We start from the raw sequence: 19,310 nt of genomic DNA, 5'->3' as shown, positions 1-19,310 counted from the left end.
CGTATCGATTTATATAAAGTACCGTAAGGTTCGATCGCAAAGAAACGTAGGAAACGTGGATTTTGGGAGTAGGATACAAGCGAATCTGTCTAACTTTGATCTTTTCTACAGTGGTTAAAATCGTTTCTACGTTAAGCGGAAACTATAATAAAAGCACTAACAGCTGTTTCTACCGTCCAATTCCGATATCTTTTTTTTTTTTATCATGTGGATGAAATCGTTTCTACATTAAAGGAAAGTAGCAAGGACTGCTTCGTTTCGTACTTTTCATTTATTTTAGGAAACCGATGAAATGCAAATCCCGGTAACAAAGCGAAGTTTGCTGTAAAAGAATTTTACCTGTTAACCGGGCAAACTCGTTATTCAGATTGCCGGTTTCTCAGACACAGTGATCGAAGCGGTCGTAACAAGATTACGCCTAGCGAGTTTTAGGTTTTCACTACTGGAATGCGTTATTACCTAAAAATGACAAATAATCGACAAGGCTTGCTTTTGTTACGAATTTCTTAATTTCTTTATTTACCAATCTAATATTTGCTAAAGATAGATCATATTATATTTCCATGTGCGGGAATTAAAATCAATTTAATTGAAATTAATACGTTTCGATTTAATATTAGAAACGTTTCTGGTTAAGAAACGTGCCGGTTAACAGGTTAAGCCTTTCTTCGATTGACAGTCTACGTATTGGGAGGCGTACAGGAAGCTCGTCTTTGTCTCTGATTGCAATGCACGTGGTCATATTTAATCATGTTATTTAATCTCGTGAAAGAAACAAGTTGACCTTGCGTGAGACATCATGCATACGTCTAATTCAATTGGCCAACGGACAGCGGCGAGAAAAGCGTTTGTCATCGCGTTTCACTTTGAGAAATTAATCGAATGCGTATACGACACGAAAGCGAAAACAATCGTCTAATGAAACATCGCACACCTTTAAAAGAGCGTTTTCGTTATTACTCGAATTATTAATAGCTGTATGAATAAGGCGTAGTTATTTGCAGGATTGTTGCCGGCGGAAGAGCTCATTTTTTATGAGAATACGCTGCGGAAAATTGAACGTGTCACGCGTATATCACGTGTTTCGTTGACACAGGGGAAATCGTCGACGAGCGTGAAACTTTGAAGTCACCTTTTTTTCAAAGATTCACGCGATTCCACCTCTTGGAAGAACAATTCATTGAGAAACGTTACGAAAGAATCGGAACCATTTAGGAGTAGCGCGATAAAAGATTCAATTTTCGGTCAACTAAACGATCGTCAACGATCATCGGAAACTGCTCAATGGAACTTCGATGAAAAGTACGTTTCTAAAATTTCAGCAAAAATTCGTTGAAAAGGGCCGAGAAAAATGACAGGTCAGTGGAGCAAGTAGTACGAGTCAACGATTCGTACGAGTGGGGAATCACGCTACGAAAAGAAACACACGGTGCGTGGAAAAAAGTTTCCAATAAACGATTGAAACAATCTTTTTATCGAGGATTTTAGCGAAGAAAAAGACATTCGATGGAGGAAATCCATTTCCTGCGGAACGAGAAGAGAGAGGGCACCTTACTTCCGAAAACCGTCTCACTCGCTCGACGGGACGTCGATTCGTTCCGACAAAAAAAAACGGTCCGCGCTTAAGGCGGCCACTTAAACGGCACAAAAGAAACCACGAGCACTTGTTCCCGACCGAGTCTACCTCCCTGGAGACTTTCAGAAGCTGGTGATTGTCACGGAATCGGCCAACGGTACCCGCCATTTTTGACATAATCACTGAGAAACTGCCGGCGGATGGATCGTCCGCCGTGGCTAGTGCGTCCTTTTTTTACACACTTCCGGGAAATTCCATTCTCGCCTTTCTGTTCGTTGGCCGTTGCCTCGAAAAAGCTAACTGAACGAGCTTCAAGGTCGTGATGGAGATAATTTGAAGTTGGTGAATCGGACGTTGTAACAGGGGTCGAGATGACAGAAGACCACGGAAAAAAGATCGAGTCGTTGAAAAGGGGGTGACTGAAAGATGAAAGGAAATAAAGTAGATAAGAAATAGGTTGAGAAAAGGGATATAAAGGAAGCAGTTTGACAGAGGGGGGAAAAAAGTAACCGCTTGCGGACTTACGTGCTCGATGGTAGGCAGATGGGCCGTGACTGACACCCCCGGTGCCGCCACGCGCCCCTCGCGCACCGACTCTGCGATTTCGAAGACAGTGCGCAAGCTCGAAGCCCCGCACGACCGCCACGATCAGAGCTTCTCCGGAGCTTGTCCCGACCCCCGAGAGCATCATCCGTGTTGGTCTACGGAACCAACGACCAATGTGCTCTAACGTGTATCTTCTACGTTTACGTACGCCATCCTCAGGGTGAATGTCTCTCCCTTAGCTTCCCACTTATCCTCGTGTTTTCAACTCGTGTCCAAACTACACGTTATCTCGTGTCAAGGTACATAATCGTTATCTCTGTCAAGATTTATCTTCGTATGGTTTGAAGGGCATTTAGCCTGTCCACGGAAGAGACAGTTATCGTGTCAAGCGAAGATTCTCTGACTAAACATCGTCCTTGTAATCTACGTTACCGAATCCAGTCTCGTATAGCGTTTCATTGAACCAATGCCGGGATCCATCGACGAAGCACTTCTATTTCTTCCTGAAATAGCTTCGAACGACACGCTGAGAGGCAAATTATCGGTGACAAATTTAGTAGAAAAACGTGCACGACGTTGGAGAAAACGTTGTCACGTTGCGTTGTAGCGGAACGTTCGAAATTCCACGAGATTCCATTCAGTTCCAGGGCTCGCTACGTTGGATTTCTTACGAGCCAATCCTGGAAGATCTATCGAACGTAAAAATAAGCAGCGGTTTGTCTTTATTGCACAGCTAGGGATCGATCGATCGATCGAAGCGGCGTAGTCGTACACTACCGTTGTAATTTTGCTCGGTGATTTCGCTTCATGGGATCAGAGAGCCATGTACTTCACTGTGCTCTCTCTCTCTCTAGTCGAATAGTTTCCGCTTGGAAATTCTCATTTTCGAAAAATATGGCGCTGACAGCGGCTGCGAGTGACGTTCGTCTTCAACGAACACGTGAGTCATGAAACAGTTGCATGCAACTATTACACAAACTGTTTCGTAAGTATCTTTAGCTTATGTCCCATTTCGTGATTCTGTAATATCGATTGATGGTCGTTACATCGTTTATTGATGAACAAATTCTGTTTCGCAACGATGAAAGCCAGATAATAAACACAAAATGCGTAATACACGATGCTAAACCAGAAATTATTAGACAGTGCTTTTATGTGAAACTAAATCCCATTTGTGTACGCGTTTATGGCAGATCTAATCTCCTGTCGTAATCTCCAATTTATATACGTATTTCAATCTTGCTGTGATTTTAAATGAGGATATGATAGATAAGAAGATAGCACGCAAAGGTTCTCCGAAAATTACTTCTACGAATATCTGAATACGACATGCTTTTGAGAAACTTTGAACAGCGAATTTCTCGAGAACGAACGGAGGTTTTTGACCGAAATTGGTATTTTATATTAGGAGAATATGACTGGTAAAGAGGTGTAACGCCGAAAAATTTCGCTTATACTGCGAATTCAGAGACACCTTGTATTGATCTATTGAAAGCAATTAAAAGGTTGAAAGTCAGGTGGGAAGAGGGGGATCCGTAAAATTTTACGCCGCAAGGTAAGAATTCGTAAAAGCAACGCGGCTCGTGATCTTTGTAGCTTTATAATTTCTCCTAGAGCCCCTGCCAACTTTAATTACTGTTACAAATCAACAACCCGGGCAGACCTCGGGGCTAAATCTTCCACGTAAGCGAGGGATTGTGTATGACTAAAGATCCGACGTTCCAAGAATTACGGCATCTTAAAATTCTGGAGAATCTGAGAAGGGAGGCTGGCTGCGTGCTTAACGACGGCTCGCCACGTTACGAAACGCTTGTTCCATTTAAACCACTCTTTTTCGCCTGGTAAGTTTTTCCATCGACCAATTTGTCGACGTTAGATCGTGCAACTAATTGGGATTGTCGCGAAGTTAAAACGAATTCAATGGTAAACACGTTTTCCCTCGTGATTGCGAAATTTTCCTTTTAAAGGATAAAGTCTCTGTCGAGATGAAAAAAAATAAACAGAAGAGTATCGGCTGTCAAAGGACTGGCGTGTTAGCGGCTACGGACTGTCCTTTCGTGCTGCTGAAACTTTTGTAAAACTTCCTTTGGAAACTATTGACAGGTGCCACCGGCGCGTTTGCCTGACGTACGTTACACAAACGATCTCGAAGAGCCACGAACCTCTCCAATGCCATTATTCCCCGACGTCGAATGAAATATCTCTCGATTTCCTTTTCTCCACAATACTATGGCCAAACAAGTAGAATTCAGTTAAACGTCAGTCGATGTATCGGAATTTCTGACGCGTTCCTCTCGCATGTTGTTTAGCGTGCACGATTTTAATCATCTTTGCATCGTGCAAGCTTTCAGGCGCTTCGTTGTTCGTACATGTAACTACAATGGCTCACTATTCGAACACTGATCATAGTGGTATTTAATATCTTTTCCCAAAAGGGATTGTTTTCGAGATATTTTGGTGGGAAGCTTACCAATGAACGTTCTGCATAGTAAACAGTAAAATATCGTATAATACCGTTACGACTTTTAATAGATAATTTAGTGATTTTTTGAAATTTGGAATTTTATAATTTGTTGATACCGCAAAAAGGAAATAATTCGTCATTAATCGTATGCTTTGATCAAATTCGCATATTTTCTCTGCAAATCGATCAAAGTGCCCGGATACTTATGAGCGATGCCGTACAATATTTTCCACGTATCGACAGAGACTTTGCAAAAGGATGACAACGCTCTAGAACGAAAAGTTTCATCCGAACATAACTCTTGGTTCGTATAATTTCTCCTCATGGTAGAAAATATCGATAAATATGGTTGGCTCGCTATATAAATAAAGTCGACGTTTCTCGACGATACAGCGAGCTGTCGCAACTCGCAGAACTTCACCAGCAACACTGGCGAATTTGTATTCGAGTTTGGAATCCATTCGCAACGAGGTTGCGTTGCTGACATCAATAGAAGTCGTTTAATCCTTGTGAAAAGGGACGTTGTAAGGTGTCATTTTCCACGTGTTTGCGAAATTGAATGGAGAGGGTGGGATAAAGAGGTGAGGGAAGTTTCTTCATTTTCCTTCGACCTGCTCATCTCCTGACCTTGATTAAAGGAAAGTAAAGCAGATAGCTCAGAGAGCATCACGTTCTCGGGGATAATCTGACCAAAGCGCTTGCTCGTGCTTCGTGAATCAGAGCGAATTTGCATGCTTTTATCATCAGCGCGGCGGGAAATACAGGAGAAGGCAGCAGCGAAATAAATACCTCTTCGCTCCTCAGCATCAAACATTAAAACGACTAAAGATCTGTGTCGAAATCTGCCTCGAGTAATACGAATATTCCCTTGACGAGAATATTGCGATGTTGATAGTAATAGTTAAAGAGACAAGTCAAATCCGATCAAAGATCAAACCAGCGTAATTCATACAATCGAATTATCTATCCTTTGTCTTCTCGAAGACGACTGATTCTATTTACGTAAACGAGGTTTGTAATTAAAGCGTCGTTTACGAAATAACCCATCGATGATACGCTCATTATATTTTCACAACGCGTAGGCGCTGTTCCAGCGGGTCAACTTCCGCTGACAACTTCTCTCATGAATCTAATCCGAGAATCACATTGGAATTAAAACGCCTGTTTAGCTACGAGAATAAATTTCAAAGGAGCGAAGCAACAAAGATGTCGGTGAAATTAACTATTAATTTTCCTATTCCATTTACGAGGCGTTTACGTAGAAACAATGGCTAGGGATATTTTTACGGTTCCCGAGAGATTACGGTAGAAAGCGAAAAATATTAAAATTGGGGATACCAGTGGATCATAAACTCTTTCGCGAATTGAAAAGTGGCCGCTTTAAACTACCTCGTTATTGAGGAAAATAAAATTCTCGGCTACGTACTCATATGGTACGCGGTAGAACCCGTACAACTTCATCATAAATTCAATAAGAGTGTGGTTAAACCAAATGCAGCTGTGTCTTTGGGAAAACAAATTACGTTTATCTAATCCTCGGATAAGATGAATGCAACGGAACGTACAATTCTTATGCTCGCAATTGATACATTAATATTCCCTTAGCTCATACACGTAACAATGTGCAATGCAAAACGATTACAAGTGAATAGAATCAAAGGTAAACGGTCTCTCGATTATTTGACGTCAAAACCACTAGTAATTCTCGCTCGGTGTAAGATTATAGAAATACGATACAATTCCCCTTTTCTAAAATAATCTCTCTTCTTCTCAACAGCCAATTAAAATATTAAAAGCAAGTAACGAAGTTTAAAATACAATTTATGATTGATATACAAATTATATCCTAGACATAAAATCGCAGAGACAGACAAACACAGTGATTCGTTAAAATGTTTGAACATGTATATGAATAACTTTTGTGCATATATTGTATGCACGATTGTAAAACATTTTGATATTTTATTAACAGCGTAATGAGATACGTCCGTGATGCCTGTATTGGTTGAATTCGAAACGAACCTAAAAATATATATAAAAGCTACATTTATTGCAAACATATATTTAGACGTCTTAAATATATAATAAGCGCTCAAAAGAGAGACTTGTTAATATAATAAATAATTGACCGTTTAAATATGTATTTATGTAATCTCAGTGAAACTCGTTTCGATTCAGACTTCACCAATACAATGACAATAGTCTGGTCTCTTTATAACGTTAACGAAATATCGAAATGTTCCGCGCAACACGCACAATACATTCGCAAAAGGTTCCTACAACTGTTCGAATACTTTTGCGCTTTGGGAATTCGACAATTCGATCGCGATTCTAACGCGGAGTAAACGGTAGAGATTCCTCGCGAATTCTAATTGACCGTTCGAACGACACCTCTGGAAATTCTATGCATGTTGAACGCGCAGCTTTCCAATAATACCGGTGCCAGTTGCGCTTGGAATAATAGCTCGGTGTGCTCCTCGGAATGTTCTTTCTGCTGCGCCGGGTGCGCTCCACTAGCCGCTCGGATTTGAAGCCGCGATAAGAAACTAGGAGAAAGATCACCGGCCCCGCTGATTTATGCGGCGTGACTTTATCTAAGAAGGCACGCGAGTCTTCGTGGCGTTTATCAAAAAATTTTTTTAGCCCCGCAAAAAGACGATCGTCTGGCTCAACGACCTAACGCAATTCGGCTCGAGCGGTTGCTCACTTTTTCACGCGTCTGTCCGCTCAATCGTGCGAATCGCAACGATCGCGCGCGTGTATATCTGTTGAATCACATGGAGAAGCGCGAGACCATCGTTGAACTGACCTGGCACGCGACCTTGGCACGGAAACGCTTTTTCCTCTACGCAGAAATGAATATTTTATGTCGAGCGATACGGTGACAGTAGTATTAGCCCGCGATGGTCAGACGACCGCATGGTTACTACTTGGCTTGGTATATTCGTATGATCCATTTTGTCCAATTCAATAGAACAAAATGGATCATATCGTAATGTTCTGTCAATGAACGTTCTATTGGATTGGACAAAACGGATCGTACATAATTCAATAGAATAATATAAAAGAAAAAATGTGCATCTATTATTTCCTTATAAAGCGAAAGAAACTTTTGGGACAACTTGATATATACACTTGAGACAAAAACAAGTGGGCAGATACTGGAAGTAGGTATCAATGAAATTTAATCGAATTAGTAGTACTATACTTTCATACATATGGTTAGCTTCTAAATATTACATATCCTTATAGCGCATAGATTATTTAATAAATAATTGGAATTGATATTTAGTTTTATGTATGGAAGCTGTATTTAAGAGAACTTTATCGATATCTATTTCTACTACCTGTCCATGTATTTTTATTCACGACTGTATTTGATTGTATTCTTTTGAGAATATAACATTAATCGTATTATTTACGTTTTCTCGAATTCCATCGACTGTCGCATCGACGCATAAATGTTAGGTAAAAGGAATACAGGTTAAACAGAGCGGACTTGTATCGACTTTTTCAAATCGATATGTAATAAAATATCTGTAACTCGTGTCGACAACAGTTATTTGTATAACATGCCTGTCGATAGTCAAGTTCGTTGAAATCGCTAAATTATCCATGGTGATTTTCCGGGAACGTGAGCGAACACGAAGCAAGTACAGAGAAATACGATCATTTACGTTCTCTATGTATCGATCGGAAATTGATCTCTCTTTCATTTTGTGAAATTTGCATACATTTCGTTTCAATCTATATATGTTCAATTCTATATACTTAAGCTCGTTAACTAAATACACGATAAACCTGTCATAGAATCTCGTGCCTTACGTTCTGGAATATCGAGCTTGAAAAAAATCAGAGTGTTTCTTACGCCCTCTGCGATTTGCTACTAAGGAGTGTAAGAGATATATTTAATTCAATCGTCGAAAAGGATAAAAATGGACTTGCCGTCTACTGAACATCGTGGACCTATCGCAGGACAAGTAGTTCATATAATAAAATCATACTGATTCCCCTTACTATTCACAATTTTTCGCTAATATAATTGTAGTTCAGGCAAATGAATTCAGTCGACAGAAGTTTATTTAATCGAGCACTAACTGGTTTTGTTTAAATAAACGAAGCGTGTTCAAATCGCCTAATTAAAACCACTGAATGGTCGGTATTTGTTTTCTATGGATAAGATTGTATATTTTGATTAAGTCTTCCTGCTATTATTAGCGATTATTAAGCATCGGTGCATGGGAACAGCCTTCTTGAAGTCGCATGAAATTACTAAACATATCGTCAACGATCATGGCAGGAAACTAGTAAGGAGTTCGGACGATAAATACGGCGCAAGTAGTATAGATCGAGCAAAGTACCGACGCTGTCGGTATACCATTGGACGGAGCTTTCCGACAGCTCTGTTGTACCGACTACAAGCGCATCGAGCTTTCGCGTGAACTCGTAAAGTTTCCAAGAAAAACTGACTTACCGATCGGATTACTGCTTCATCGAGCGAGCGGTTCACTTACCTACAAAAGAGAATGGTTTAGGGTTAAAAAAAATTCCGCTCGAGCTTTCTCGAACTTGTTCTTGCATCGCACTAAAGTGGCGTTTCATGGTACTAACGATAGTAAAACGCATCGAACACAAACGAGACATGCGGACTAGGTGAAAAATGTTCATGCATCATCGAATTTTTCATGCTGTACGCGGGATCAACGAAACGTAATCTTTCTAATTCGAGAGACACATCGGCGAGTCGGAGTAACTCGTCGATACGAAATTGCCGATTTGCAATGAACAAAATCTCGAATCACCCTACCGTTTTTTTTTCTTTTTTACTCTTCTTTCGCGTGTTAAATTTGAATATAATTTGAAAAGATCCGAATAAAACGTAACGCAAAAACACTACGCATTCAGTGTTTCAGCTATCGCAATAGGTGTCGAATGAAAGCGATCTATCTGTAAACAGTCTTGCTAATAGGATATCTCGATAATGTTTAGTTGATAAATAGATAATTGATAATGCTAAGAAGCTTTGTTTCGCTCTCTACTAACAGCGAGACAGGGATGAACCGTCTTGCGACGTCTACGTAACTAAGTAAGTGCTACTGATCCCCCGAATGGGGCGCATTCTAGCTGAAAGAGACTAACAATAAGATAAACTATAGACGCCTAAGGTGTCTTTGTGCAGAGAATTTGGAATTTTTGCGTGGAAATTTGTACCTGCACGACAGCCGGCCCGCGATGCGCCTGTGCAATAGAAACACAAGAAAGAATATTATACAGACAGGTAGAGATAGAATCATAAAAGAGAATGGTATGTATGAATGCGTGTTAGAAACAGGAAAAGACCGTGAGAAAAGACAAACAAGTGGAAGGATGTCGATCGTCTGCGCGCGGCGCATGCAGAATGACCCAGCTTCTATTCTTTTCCAGTTTTCAGTTTGTATGTGTAAAATCTCTAAGAAATTCTGAACGTCATCGTTTCTCGAACAAATTTACATACGCTAGCTCACGAGAATATTCCAATTGTTGGAAAAATCTTTTGTCAATATATGTATATTATACGAAGTATGTATATTTCGAAATTTCACGATTATTTCACCGTTATAATTGATAATTGGTATATCGGTTACAGTTGGAAATAAATACGAACTGGAAAATCCAATATATTTTTTTCAGATTATGAAAACGTATCTCGGCAGACAGAAAAGTTACGACTCAGTTAACTACGAAATTGAGTGGATAATTTATTTAGAAGTTGAAACGCATAATCGTGATAAAGAGCATAATTAAGTTCGAGTTCTCGAAAGACCAATTTACATGTGATTTATGATTCTTAGTTTTAACTATGTATTCGTAAAAGTGTCGACATACTTTCGTGAGTCATGTAAATTCATCGAGACATCGGTCTCTGTTTGGAAAATTGCGTGGCGTCCTTAAGATTCTGTCTTTCTTGCAAAATTTGGCTGACAAGCTCGCAAAGTAACGCGAAGGAAACGCGACGCGATCTTCCCAACTTTCGACTACTCCACATTTTGCCTGGATCCGCGGTAATTGGATAAACCGCGAGCCTTGGCCCGCGTACTTAGTGTTGGTATGTCGAAATAGTAGTAGCGACCATTGTGCGCACGCGTGTTCCATTCGAGATTGGCTTGTACATGTGATGCTGCATTGTCTATTATATGAGACTGCATGCACACAAATGCAGCCAGCTGACGGGGTCGCGTGAATCACCATAAATACAAGGGAAAATATGGTCGCCGTTTAATCCCGATAGGATTTTCAAGAGCGTGGCCGACGTGGTTGACAGAGTCGTCTAGTTCTTTGCTGCGTTCAAATCGCTCGAATACGCATTTATCTGGTAGTCCTGTTAATAAAAAAAAAATCTTTGGAAGCAGAGAGGCGTGGAAAATAAGCGAAACACGGAGCGAAAAGAGGCGCTGATAAAAGTGTTCATATTTCACTGCTACTCGTCTGGTCTCGTCTCGCTGAAAAGAGAAATTTTTCCGGTATCTTGATTAACTTCACTTGAATTTTCCCTTCGACCCATCATTATTTAGGTTTGCGCGCGATTACCAATGAATCCTGCGATCAACAGGAAAGCCAATTTACTTTCAAAGCGGACGTATTAACCCCAACCCTCTGGCGGTCGTCGAGATTAAAATGTAAAATCGCGCTTTTATTTGCCTCAGAGCTCGTGAACGAATCGACTGGTCCAATAGCTATACAATAAGGGGTATAAAAAAAAAGAGGTGAAAAACAAAAAAAAAAAAAAATGAAGTTGGTTCAAAAAGCGACCCTATTTCCCCGCTAACGAAACAACTTTTTGAAACACATCGAGCGGGACACACTCGATAAATATCCGCGTAAAGGAGGCTGTCATCGAGACCGGCCTACAAAAAAGTTTAGTCCGTGCAAATCAACTGATTTCGTTGTTCCTGATACCGTAATTACTTCCAGCCGACTACCGGTCGCTTGACTTCGTTCCATTGATTTTACGAGCCGCTTCATATCCGGGAATCACCATGGAAACCGGCTGATGTCGTTTCAATGGAAAACCGAGGCAAGATACACGAAACCCGTACGACCATGAAATTTCCGTGTGACGCCAGTCGGCAGAGCGCGAAATCTCGTTCAACGGGGCAATAGGACGAGAAAATTTCGCGAGACGAGCAAAGAAAAGCGACCCTTAACGCGCTCCTTTCGCGTTTGTACCACGCTTTGCGCTCTTGCCAAGGAAATACTGAATTTTCTCGCATTAACGTTGTACCCGTGAAAACGGAAGAACGAAAGAAACCCGAACCCCCTTTGTCTAAGAACGAAGTGTGAAATAAAAGACTTCGGATATCAAAAGGAATCCATCAGCTACCATCGAAGGTGGAAAACACGAAATGTCTTAGTTTGCCGGACTTGTCGTGCGCGGGACACGTGTTTCGAATCGGCGGTGAATTTATTGCGAAACGAGTTCCGCGTTATTACCTTCCGGCGAGCTTTCTGGTGTGCTAGTTTACTCCGGGGAGATGGGGAGATTGAGGGAAGAGAACGCGATCGCGGCAGAATGAAAATGAATCCCAGCCACGAGCTTGTTTTTGTTTATCGAGCTTTCGACGTTTCCTCCATGGTAAATCCTACCTTAAGCCTCGTTCGGATTAGTCGAGTTACATTGTTTCAGCAAAGTAGTGTTCGAGCACTTTTTACGTATATGTATATCGTACGGGTTATACAAAACACTTTAAAGCAGCATTGTAACGAGACACAATTATACATAAAGCATGAAACTAATTCGAAAGAGTATATAAAAGTTACAAGATAGTTTGCTTCAGTATATGTTTCGACTACGTGAACTCGAGTTTCTTAACTTCAAGTTGCTTTCGAATTAAAGCAGTTAAGCTTCGTTCGAATTAGTCGAGTTTCTCGAGTCCAAGAGACTCGACGATAAACAACTAAACTAACGAGAACAAGGGTAGAAACTTGAAAAAATATTTCGATTATAAATATATTAATAGTCGAAATAAACAAAGCAGCTTCAGGTTACTTGACGTAATTCGAACGAGACTTTCTAGCGAGATTTAAAGGAAGACGCGCAATTTCACGTATTCCCTTTGTATTCGACGTTTCGATCGACGAAAGAGAATTACAAGCAAGTGGCTCGGTCAAGAAGTAAATTCTCACCATCAACCGGCTCCCTTGTTCGCGCAAACGAAATTCTTCCGAGAAATTCTCCCAAATAAATTGCGTTAAGGGAGACCCTAGAGAGTTTCTCTCGACTTTGGGATTCCTTCTCATGGAATTATTAGCATCAGTTCGTTAGTAGCTGGCGCGAATCAAGCAATCATCATCGACTATGGCGTTCTATGGTCGTTATTGGATCACACTATTGTCCAGTAGAAATTGCAAGAACGGAGTCATGGGGATCTGGGTCATTTATGTAGGGCAGGTAATGTCAAGGGTCGCGTGCGAGTTCCAGCTCTCTCCAGGCTTTGGAACCTTCTCAGACAAAATTTCCCATGCCCGTGTCTTCGCGTTTTCCCGCTTTCACGTTCCCTCGTTCTTCTTTTTCCCCGAGAATCTTCAAAGAATTTCGACACTCTACTCCGTGCATCGCTAGGTATGTACATTCTCGCGCAGAACTTTCGCGACAGGTTTAATAACGAGTCTCTTAGAGACGTAACCGATCAAGTAGTTGAATTTTTTCGAAATTTCTTAATTTCATTATACATGTACATGATTAACGTTCGACAATGAAAAATATTTAATTTGTCCTGAATATCAGCTATCCTAATAACTTTGAGCAGTGCTGTACTTCTACGAATTCATTCGCTGCAAAAAGATAGAAATAATAGTAGTAAATTCTAAGATAAATTGGAAGGGATAATGTTTCTAGCGTTGACACTTTTTCGACATTTCCAATTTACCAAATCGATCAAAATATCACTTAACTTGATATTTTATGCAATAAAAGAAGTAGGCGCTAATCCATTAACGTTTCATTATCTACATCAAATGCTGGGGTTTTATTAACCTTTTTCACGGTATAAATAAAACGTGTAAATATAGCGTAATAAATTTCACATCTTAAAGGTCGTCATACGTGACATAATTATTAATACATATTTCCTGCACAACGTTAAGAACATGTATTTTATATCGCACTACAGAAATACTAGAAAATAATGATTACTCTCTAAATTATTCATTCTGAATTCTTCTTCGCTTCACCGCTATCAAAAGATTAAAGATGAAAGATTTTCTAGGATTTTTGAATCAGAGTGTACTTCTACTTTGCCGTATGCATTCACCATAAAGATCCTTCTACGTTTACCTAGATGCATACGAAAAGGAATTTTATCCTATCGAGCGAGGAAATACGACGTCTCCAGAGGGCCAAGTAATATTTCAAATAGAATTCCTCGTGTTCAGGAACAATATTCGATAATTGATACACGACCTTGCGTGTGAAACTGTGAATAATAATCGTAGAAGAAAAAGAATATTTATAGTCTACTGTTTTAAAATGTGAATGGACCGCGCGATTAGCAATTACGCCTGGCAAGTGGTAAAGTCAACCATAAAGCTGCTGTCTATTACAAAGTGCTCGACGACCGATACACAATTGCAGAGTCTCCTGTACCTCGGCGAGGCGGTAACTTATCCGGCAAAGTTTCAATTTCCTATCAAGGATCGATACAAGGTATAATACAACATCATTTGTCCGGTATATTCTCCAACGCTCGTACTTCTTAATTGTCATCGCCATGGGACGAAAATTTCGTGGCAATTCCACATAATTTGCCTGCATTCTAAATCGTCGGAACATGAAAATATCAGGAAATTTCTTTTAAATGCCCGCCTCCCTATTTCGCTTGGAAAAAGCTTCGTCCGCAAACTCTCGGTCTGGAGTAGATCCACGTAAGTGGTGAGAAGCTCGACCCTTTCTGTCGGCAACGCGATTGATATTTCCTCGAGTGTTCCGTTCTGTTTCTCCAAAGCGGTGAGAGAAAGCTTATTCCGGCTAGATTGCTTTCCGTGACCAGCCCGCGAAAGCTCGTACATCAAAATCCCGGCAACTTTCATCGACTCACGTGACCGCAATTATTTATCCACTATTCTCCGACACCTCGTTCGATAGGATGTTGCGTAGGTCTTATAAAACGGGATTGTGTAACTTCTTATCGGTGCGACCCACGCATGCTGGTGTTTTTAAATGGTTGCCTGATCGCAAAAGGAAGTTATCGTGTACGTCAATGGAGAAATCGAAGGTGTAGAATGGAATTTTTTCATAGGGCGCTCCGTTTCCGATAAAACTGATTTTGAAAGTTTATTATCATATACACACATACACACATAAGAATTGTTTCTATTATTTTCTCCTGTAAATTTCATTTCCAAGAAGATAGCGTTTGAGATAACGTTTTATTGGATTGGCAACTAAGTGTCGATACCACCTAATGACGAAATCCGCAATCACTTAGTTATCAACTCAATAATTAAGAATTTCTTGTAAGCTTGAAGAAAGAAAAACTAAGCAATACAAAGTGATGAGAAAATATTATGTGTTTTCGAATACAGCGCGACCCAACGAATCTCATAATCGTGATATCGCGTAATAATTCCCAAGTCTTTGTGTCGTCCTTCCGTTCGGTTCTCTGTCTTGTCGCGATGGCGTCTCTCTGTACTTGCAACTACGCCCTTAGTCCACTGAAAAGTGGAACAGCCACTTTGTCAGTGTCACCGGCCGCACATAACGTTGTGCAGTTAGATATTTATCTAGCCTCTACTCGATAAACGGCCAGAGAAGTCCGTCGTTAATATCGTCGCTGTCCTTCTACTTGTTCTATCGTTACGCTGTTTCTCATAGCAGCAGCCCCTATTATTTCACAGACTCTGGCATTATTTAAACATAATATTCAAGACACGATTCTTTACAAGGTCTTTGTAAAACTTCCTACGAAAATACTAATCACTGAGAGAAAAGTAATTTTTCGCACGAGTTAAAAAGATTCGATCACCAGAAGATCAACAATGAAAATTGAGATTCGAGAAACCTTCATATAATTCTCCTATAACTGTAGAGAAGATATCATCTTCCCTTTTCAAATAAGATGCTAATCCACGTCACCTTGAAATATGTATTCACCGTTCAACCATTACCATTTGCCACAAATTGTCTCGTTCACTTTAATCCCCGAATCCATCTGAGTTGTAGCTTTAAGCATCGAAGTGTGTATGTATATTTCGATTGTTACGAAACATTCTGTATTACGTTTAAGCGGAAGTTGTTTAAAACCGGTGCGAGTTGCGTTCAAAATAGAAGCCGCGAATGTCTAGATCGATGAAACCTGTGTTTAATTCAGCGATTCAGCGTTTAGGGGATGTTCTCGTCGAAGTTTCGTACGTTTCGCGTTATTAACACGTTCGTTGTATCGTGCATGCATTTAGGGATTTTCGTATGAAAACATCAAGATAGACTTTTCAAATGCTGATCGTCAATTGTTAGTACTTTCTAATGAAACTTTCGTAGAATATCCTTCGTGTTAGATAAAAATGCACTAATTACGTCCTTTTTTTTCCCCGCCAGATCGAGTTTGCGATTCGTTAAAACTTCGAGAGTTTCAAGGGTTTATTAAAGGAACGAACAAAAGTTAATAATCTCCTTGATGACTTTCACCGTGGCAAACTTTTCAAGGGAAAGGAAACAAATGTCTGTACGCGTGTCAAGTTACTCAGCTTCCGTCAGTCGCCGACACGTGTGACTGGTTCCCCTAGCAACCGCTCGATGCCCTGGGTTTCTTGCTATGGTAGCTTGATAACTCGCTGAAACTTCATTACAAATACGACGGCAAATGAGATTGAGCTACGTAGCCTTTGCTTCGAGACTTTCAAACTTGGGATAAAGGGGCCCGGGATACAGGATCGCTCATTGGTTTTAATGAAATTTCTTATGAAAATAGGGAAACAAAATTAGATAAAAAATGAACGTCAAGAAATTCCGAGAAACGGTATGTGTCAGGTTATTCTTATATGAAATTGTTGGCTATCGAATTGTGCCGTTTATCGTTAACACACTGAACTGTGAATGTTCACGAAATTGTTTGAAAGCAAGCAATTTTTATATTTGAAGCATTTTCCTAGACCTAATGGTTTGCGAAATATTCCGTGAAACATGTTTCCAACCCTCCCTTGGGCGTTGTTTCAATATGAATGTCGGCACGTAGGAAAAAATACGTGTGAAATATTTTTACGAGTACCACGTCATGAATAAACTTCACTAAAATTCGGCAATTTGCACCCAGGAACATTTCGGCCGACATAAAACTGTCCAAGTATGCTGTTTGAGAGAAATTGGCTTCATTTCGCGATTCGTAGTCGCTATTGAAGCATCGTCGTTTGACTAATGACCGCGCAATTAATGCGCTTAATGATCTTTTCCAATCCTCGTGGCTCTTTCGAGTGCTTGCACGGCGAGCGAACTTCCGAAAGTGTTCCAACGTAATTTCCAGCAATTACGCTGTTCGTTTCGTGCCGTTTCTTAAACACCTGAGCAGTGAATTTTCGTTTGAAAAATACGAAGTGATGCACGACTAGCTCGCAACATCGTTTAAAGCTTTCGAATCCGTCGGCTGACGTTTATTATCGCCGTTAGATAGGAACTTTTTCGAGATTTACCGAGGAATTTGCAATGTTTCGAACGAACGTAATTTCCGTTCCACTCTTATTTTTTTTTTTTTTTGAGAATAGTACGTCGCGGTATCGCGTTGGCAAACTGGAGGATCCTGCTGGTTGCTCGCGGGAAGTAAAGCAGAGAGCAAATATTACGTTTAACTTCGCCAAAGAGCTTCCGTGTATATTTAAAGAAGCGCGACAATTCTAAGTCTATCAATTTATAACCACTCCAGCGGTAAAACTGGCACAAGCTCTGACAACATAAACGTTCAGCTTTCGTTTTCTTGAAAATCTGGTAGCGAACGATAACCGGAATAACACTCGCAGTAAAATATCAACAATACTCGCAGCACGATTATATTGTTTTGCACGAAAATCCACAAATCGATTGGTACAGTCCATAAAATATTATTTCGTGTTTCATTTTTATCCATCCATATCTGTTGGAACAAGCTGTCTGTTAAAGTAGTTTGTGTCTGAAGATTTGCTTGACGCTCCTGCTTCGTCTGATTGCAACTGTACGATTCTACTTGTACCTGTTGTTCCTATTATTATTGTCTCAATTCTATCACGTATATTTTTATTCACAAGTGTCAGACAATTAGAGAAATCCAAATAATCGTAGAAAAATATACATACTATACAAAAGGGTGTAAAATATCCAAAGTAGAATACTGTTTGAAATATTCAATGGTTAAAACGAATCTTCGATTATGCTGTTTCATTTGTATGCAGGATTCCCTGAGTTTTCATTAGTTCGCAGCCTGTTCATATCTTTCGTTGATTTCTGATCGATCAATCACTTTTCAAATAACTTATGCTCGATTATCGTTTGATCGAAGATCAGCAGGTATCCCGCTACTTGTCGCATCAATGAAAGATAAAATATCATTGAAGAATTTCTCGTTTCGAATCCTCCATTATTTAAAGCAGTGGTAGAATGAATAGGGAAAAAATTCACTGGTTGGCTTCATTTTTTAGCGGAGACAGCCAACGGGACAGGTGGTGTCATTAATCACGGTGGTTCCGTAGGAGTAGGTGTCGTGGCGCGAAATTAATTTTTCCTCGTATCGCGAGCATCCCATCGATAAAACGGAATCCTGACCGGCGAATTCAGAGGAAAAGGACGGTCATTTACCTGGATAATTCGATCCCCTGTGGGCGGAAATAAAGCACGGCGCCAGTTAGCAGCGGAATGCCAAAGATTCGAGTAGGACGCTGAAAATGTGAGAGATCGCGCGATATAGGCCTAGCAACAGGTGGGATGCACTTTAGGCCGCATACACGAGGGACATATAGTCACACAGAATTGGACATTAGTCAAGTTATTTATACGAATAACGCATAAGCGATCGCATTTCATTCGTTATTCGTTCATTCATTATTCGCTTGCAATTTCTTAATCCTTTATTCGTTACTCGTTCATTCGTTGTACTGTAGTAAGCGTAATTTGCCGATTAGCGATACCGATCGAAATCAAACTGTTCGAAAGGAACGCTAACAGGAAGGAAGTGCCAAAGTTCTCAAACATGTTCAGCTCGCCTTTGATGTAACTGATGTTGCCGATATTGCCAAACTCAGGATTACACGCATCGATACATCTATCAGTGCGACGCAGCATTCGCATTCATGTGTGAAATAGACACTGCTGGAATTTAATCGTTATTCATGAATAATTTTATACAGACAAAAAAATTATTTTTAAATAAAACAAATTTTGTATAGATACACAATATTTGACATTGCAAGAACCAGGAAAGTTGAATACGTGGTCCGTCTGGATTAAGCCGCAGAGGCACAGGTTGTCAACCAAATATTCCAACGATGATGCTACATTCTTCTCTGATTGCAGTCAGCTTTCAAAAGTGGAATCTGACTACAGCCCACTTAATACAGGGTAGGTTGAAGTCACCAAGTATAAACTCATGGTCACCGGGATATAGGTTAACAACCTCAATAACACGCCACTCAGAACTACCGCCTCTCGAAGAACTACTTGAAAGCTTGAATCTATGGCGACGGTAAACGCTGAATCCGATCAGACCAGGTTCCGCATATGAAATACCAGCT

At 40.3% G+C, this 19,310-nt stretch overlaps 1 protein-coding gene across 5 annotated transcripts in view; it reads right to left on the bottom strand.

Moving 5' to 3' along the window:
* LOC138185673 (calmodulin) overlaps nucleotides 1–19,310 on the bottom strand; it is an 86,262-nt gene that overhangs the window by 51,003 nt on the left and 15,949 nt on the right. For 2 of the 5 annotated variants that reach the window (XM_069124807.1, XM_069124809.1), the window contains exon 2: nucleotides 9,798–9,824. The exons of 1 other annotated variant lie outside the window; for it this stretch is intronic. In XM_069124807.1, the coding sequence (XP_068980908.1) occupies nucleotides 9,798–9,824 (27 nt within the window). Of the gene's footprint in view, nucleotides 1–2,101; nucleotides 2,131–9,797; nucleotides 9,825–19,310 lie in introns of those variants that run through there. 2 more of the 5 variants (XM_069124806.1, XM_069124808.1) reach the window with 1 other exon arrangement.

Source organism: Bombus flavifrons, chromosome 12 (assembly GCF_040668555.2).
Source record: "Bombus flavifrons isolate JBK064 chromosome 12, iyBomFlav1_principal, whole genome shotgun sequence".
Lineage (NCBI taxonomy): Eukaryota > Metazoa > Arthropoda > Insecta > Hymenoptera > Apidae > Bombus > Bombus flavifrons.
Note: the sequence above shows the minus strand (reverse complement) of the source record. Positions and strands in the feature narration are given on the sequence as shown.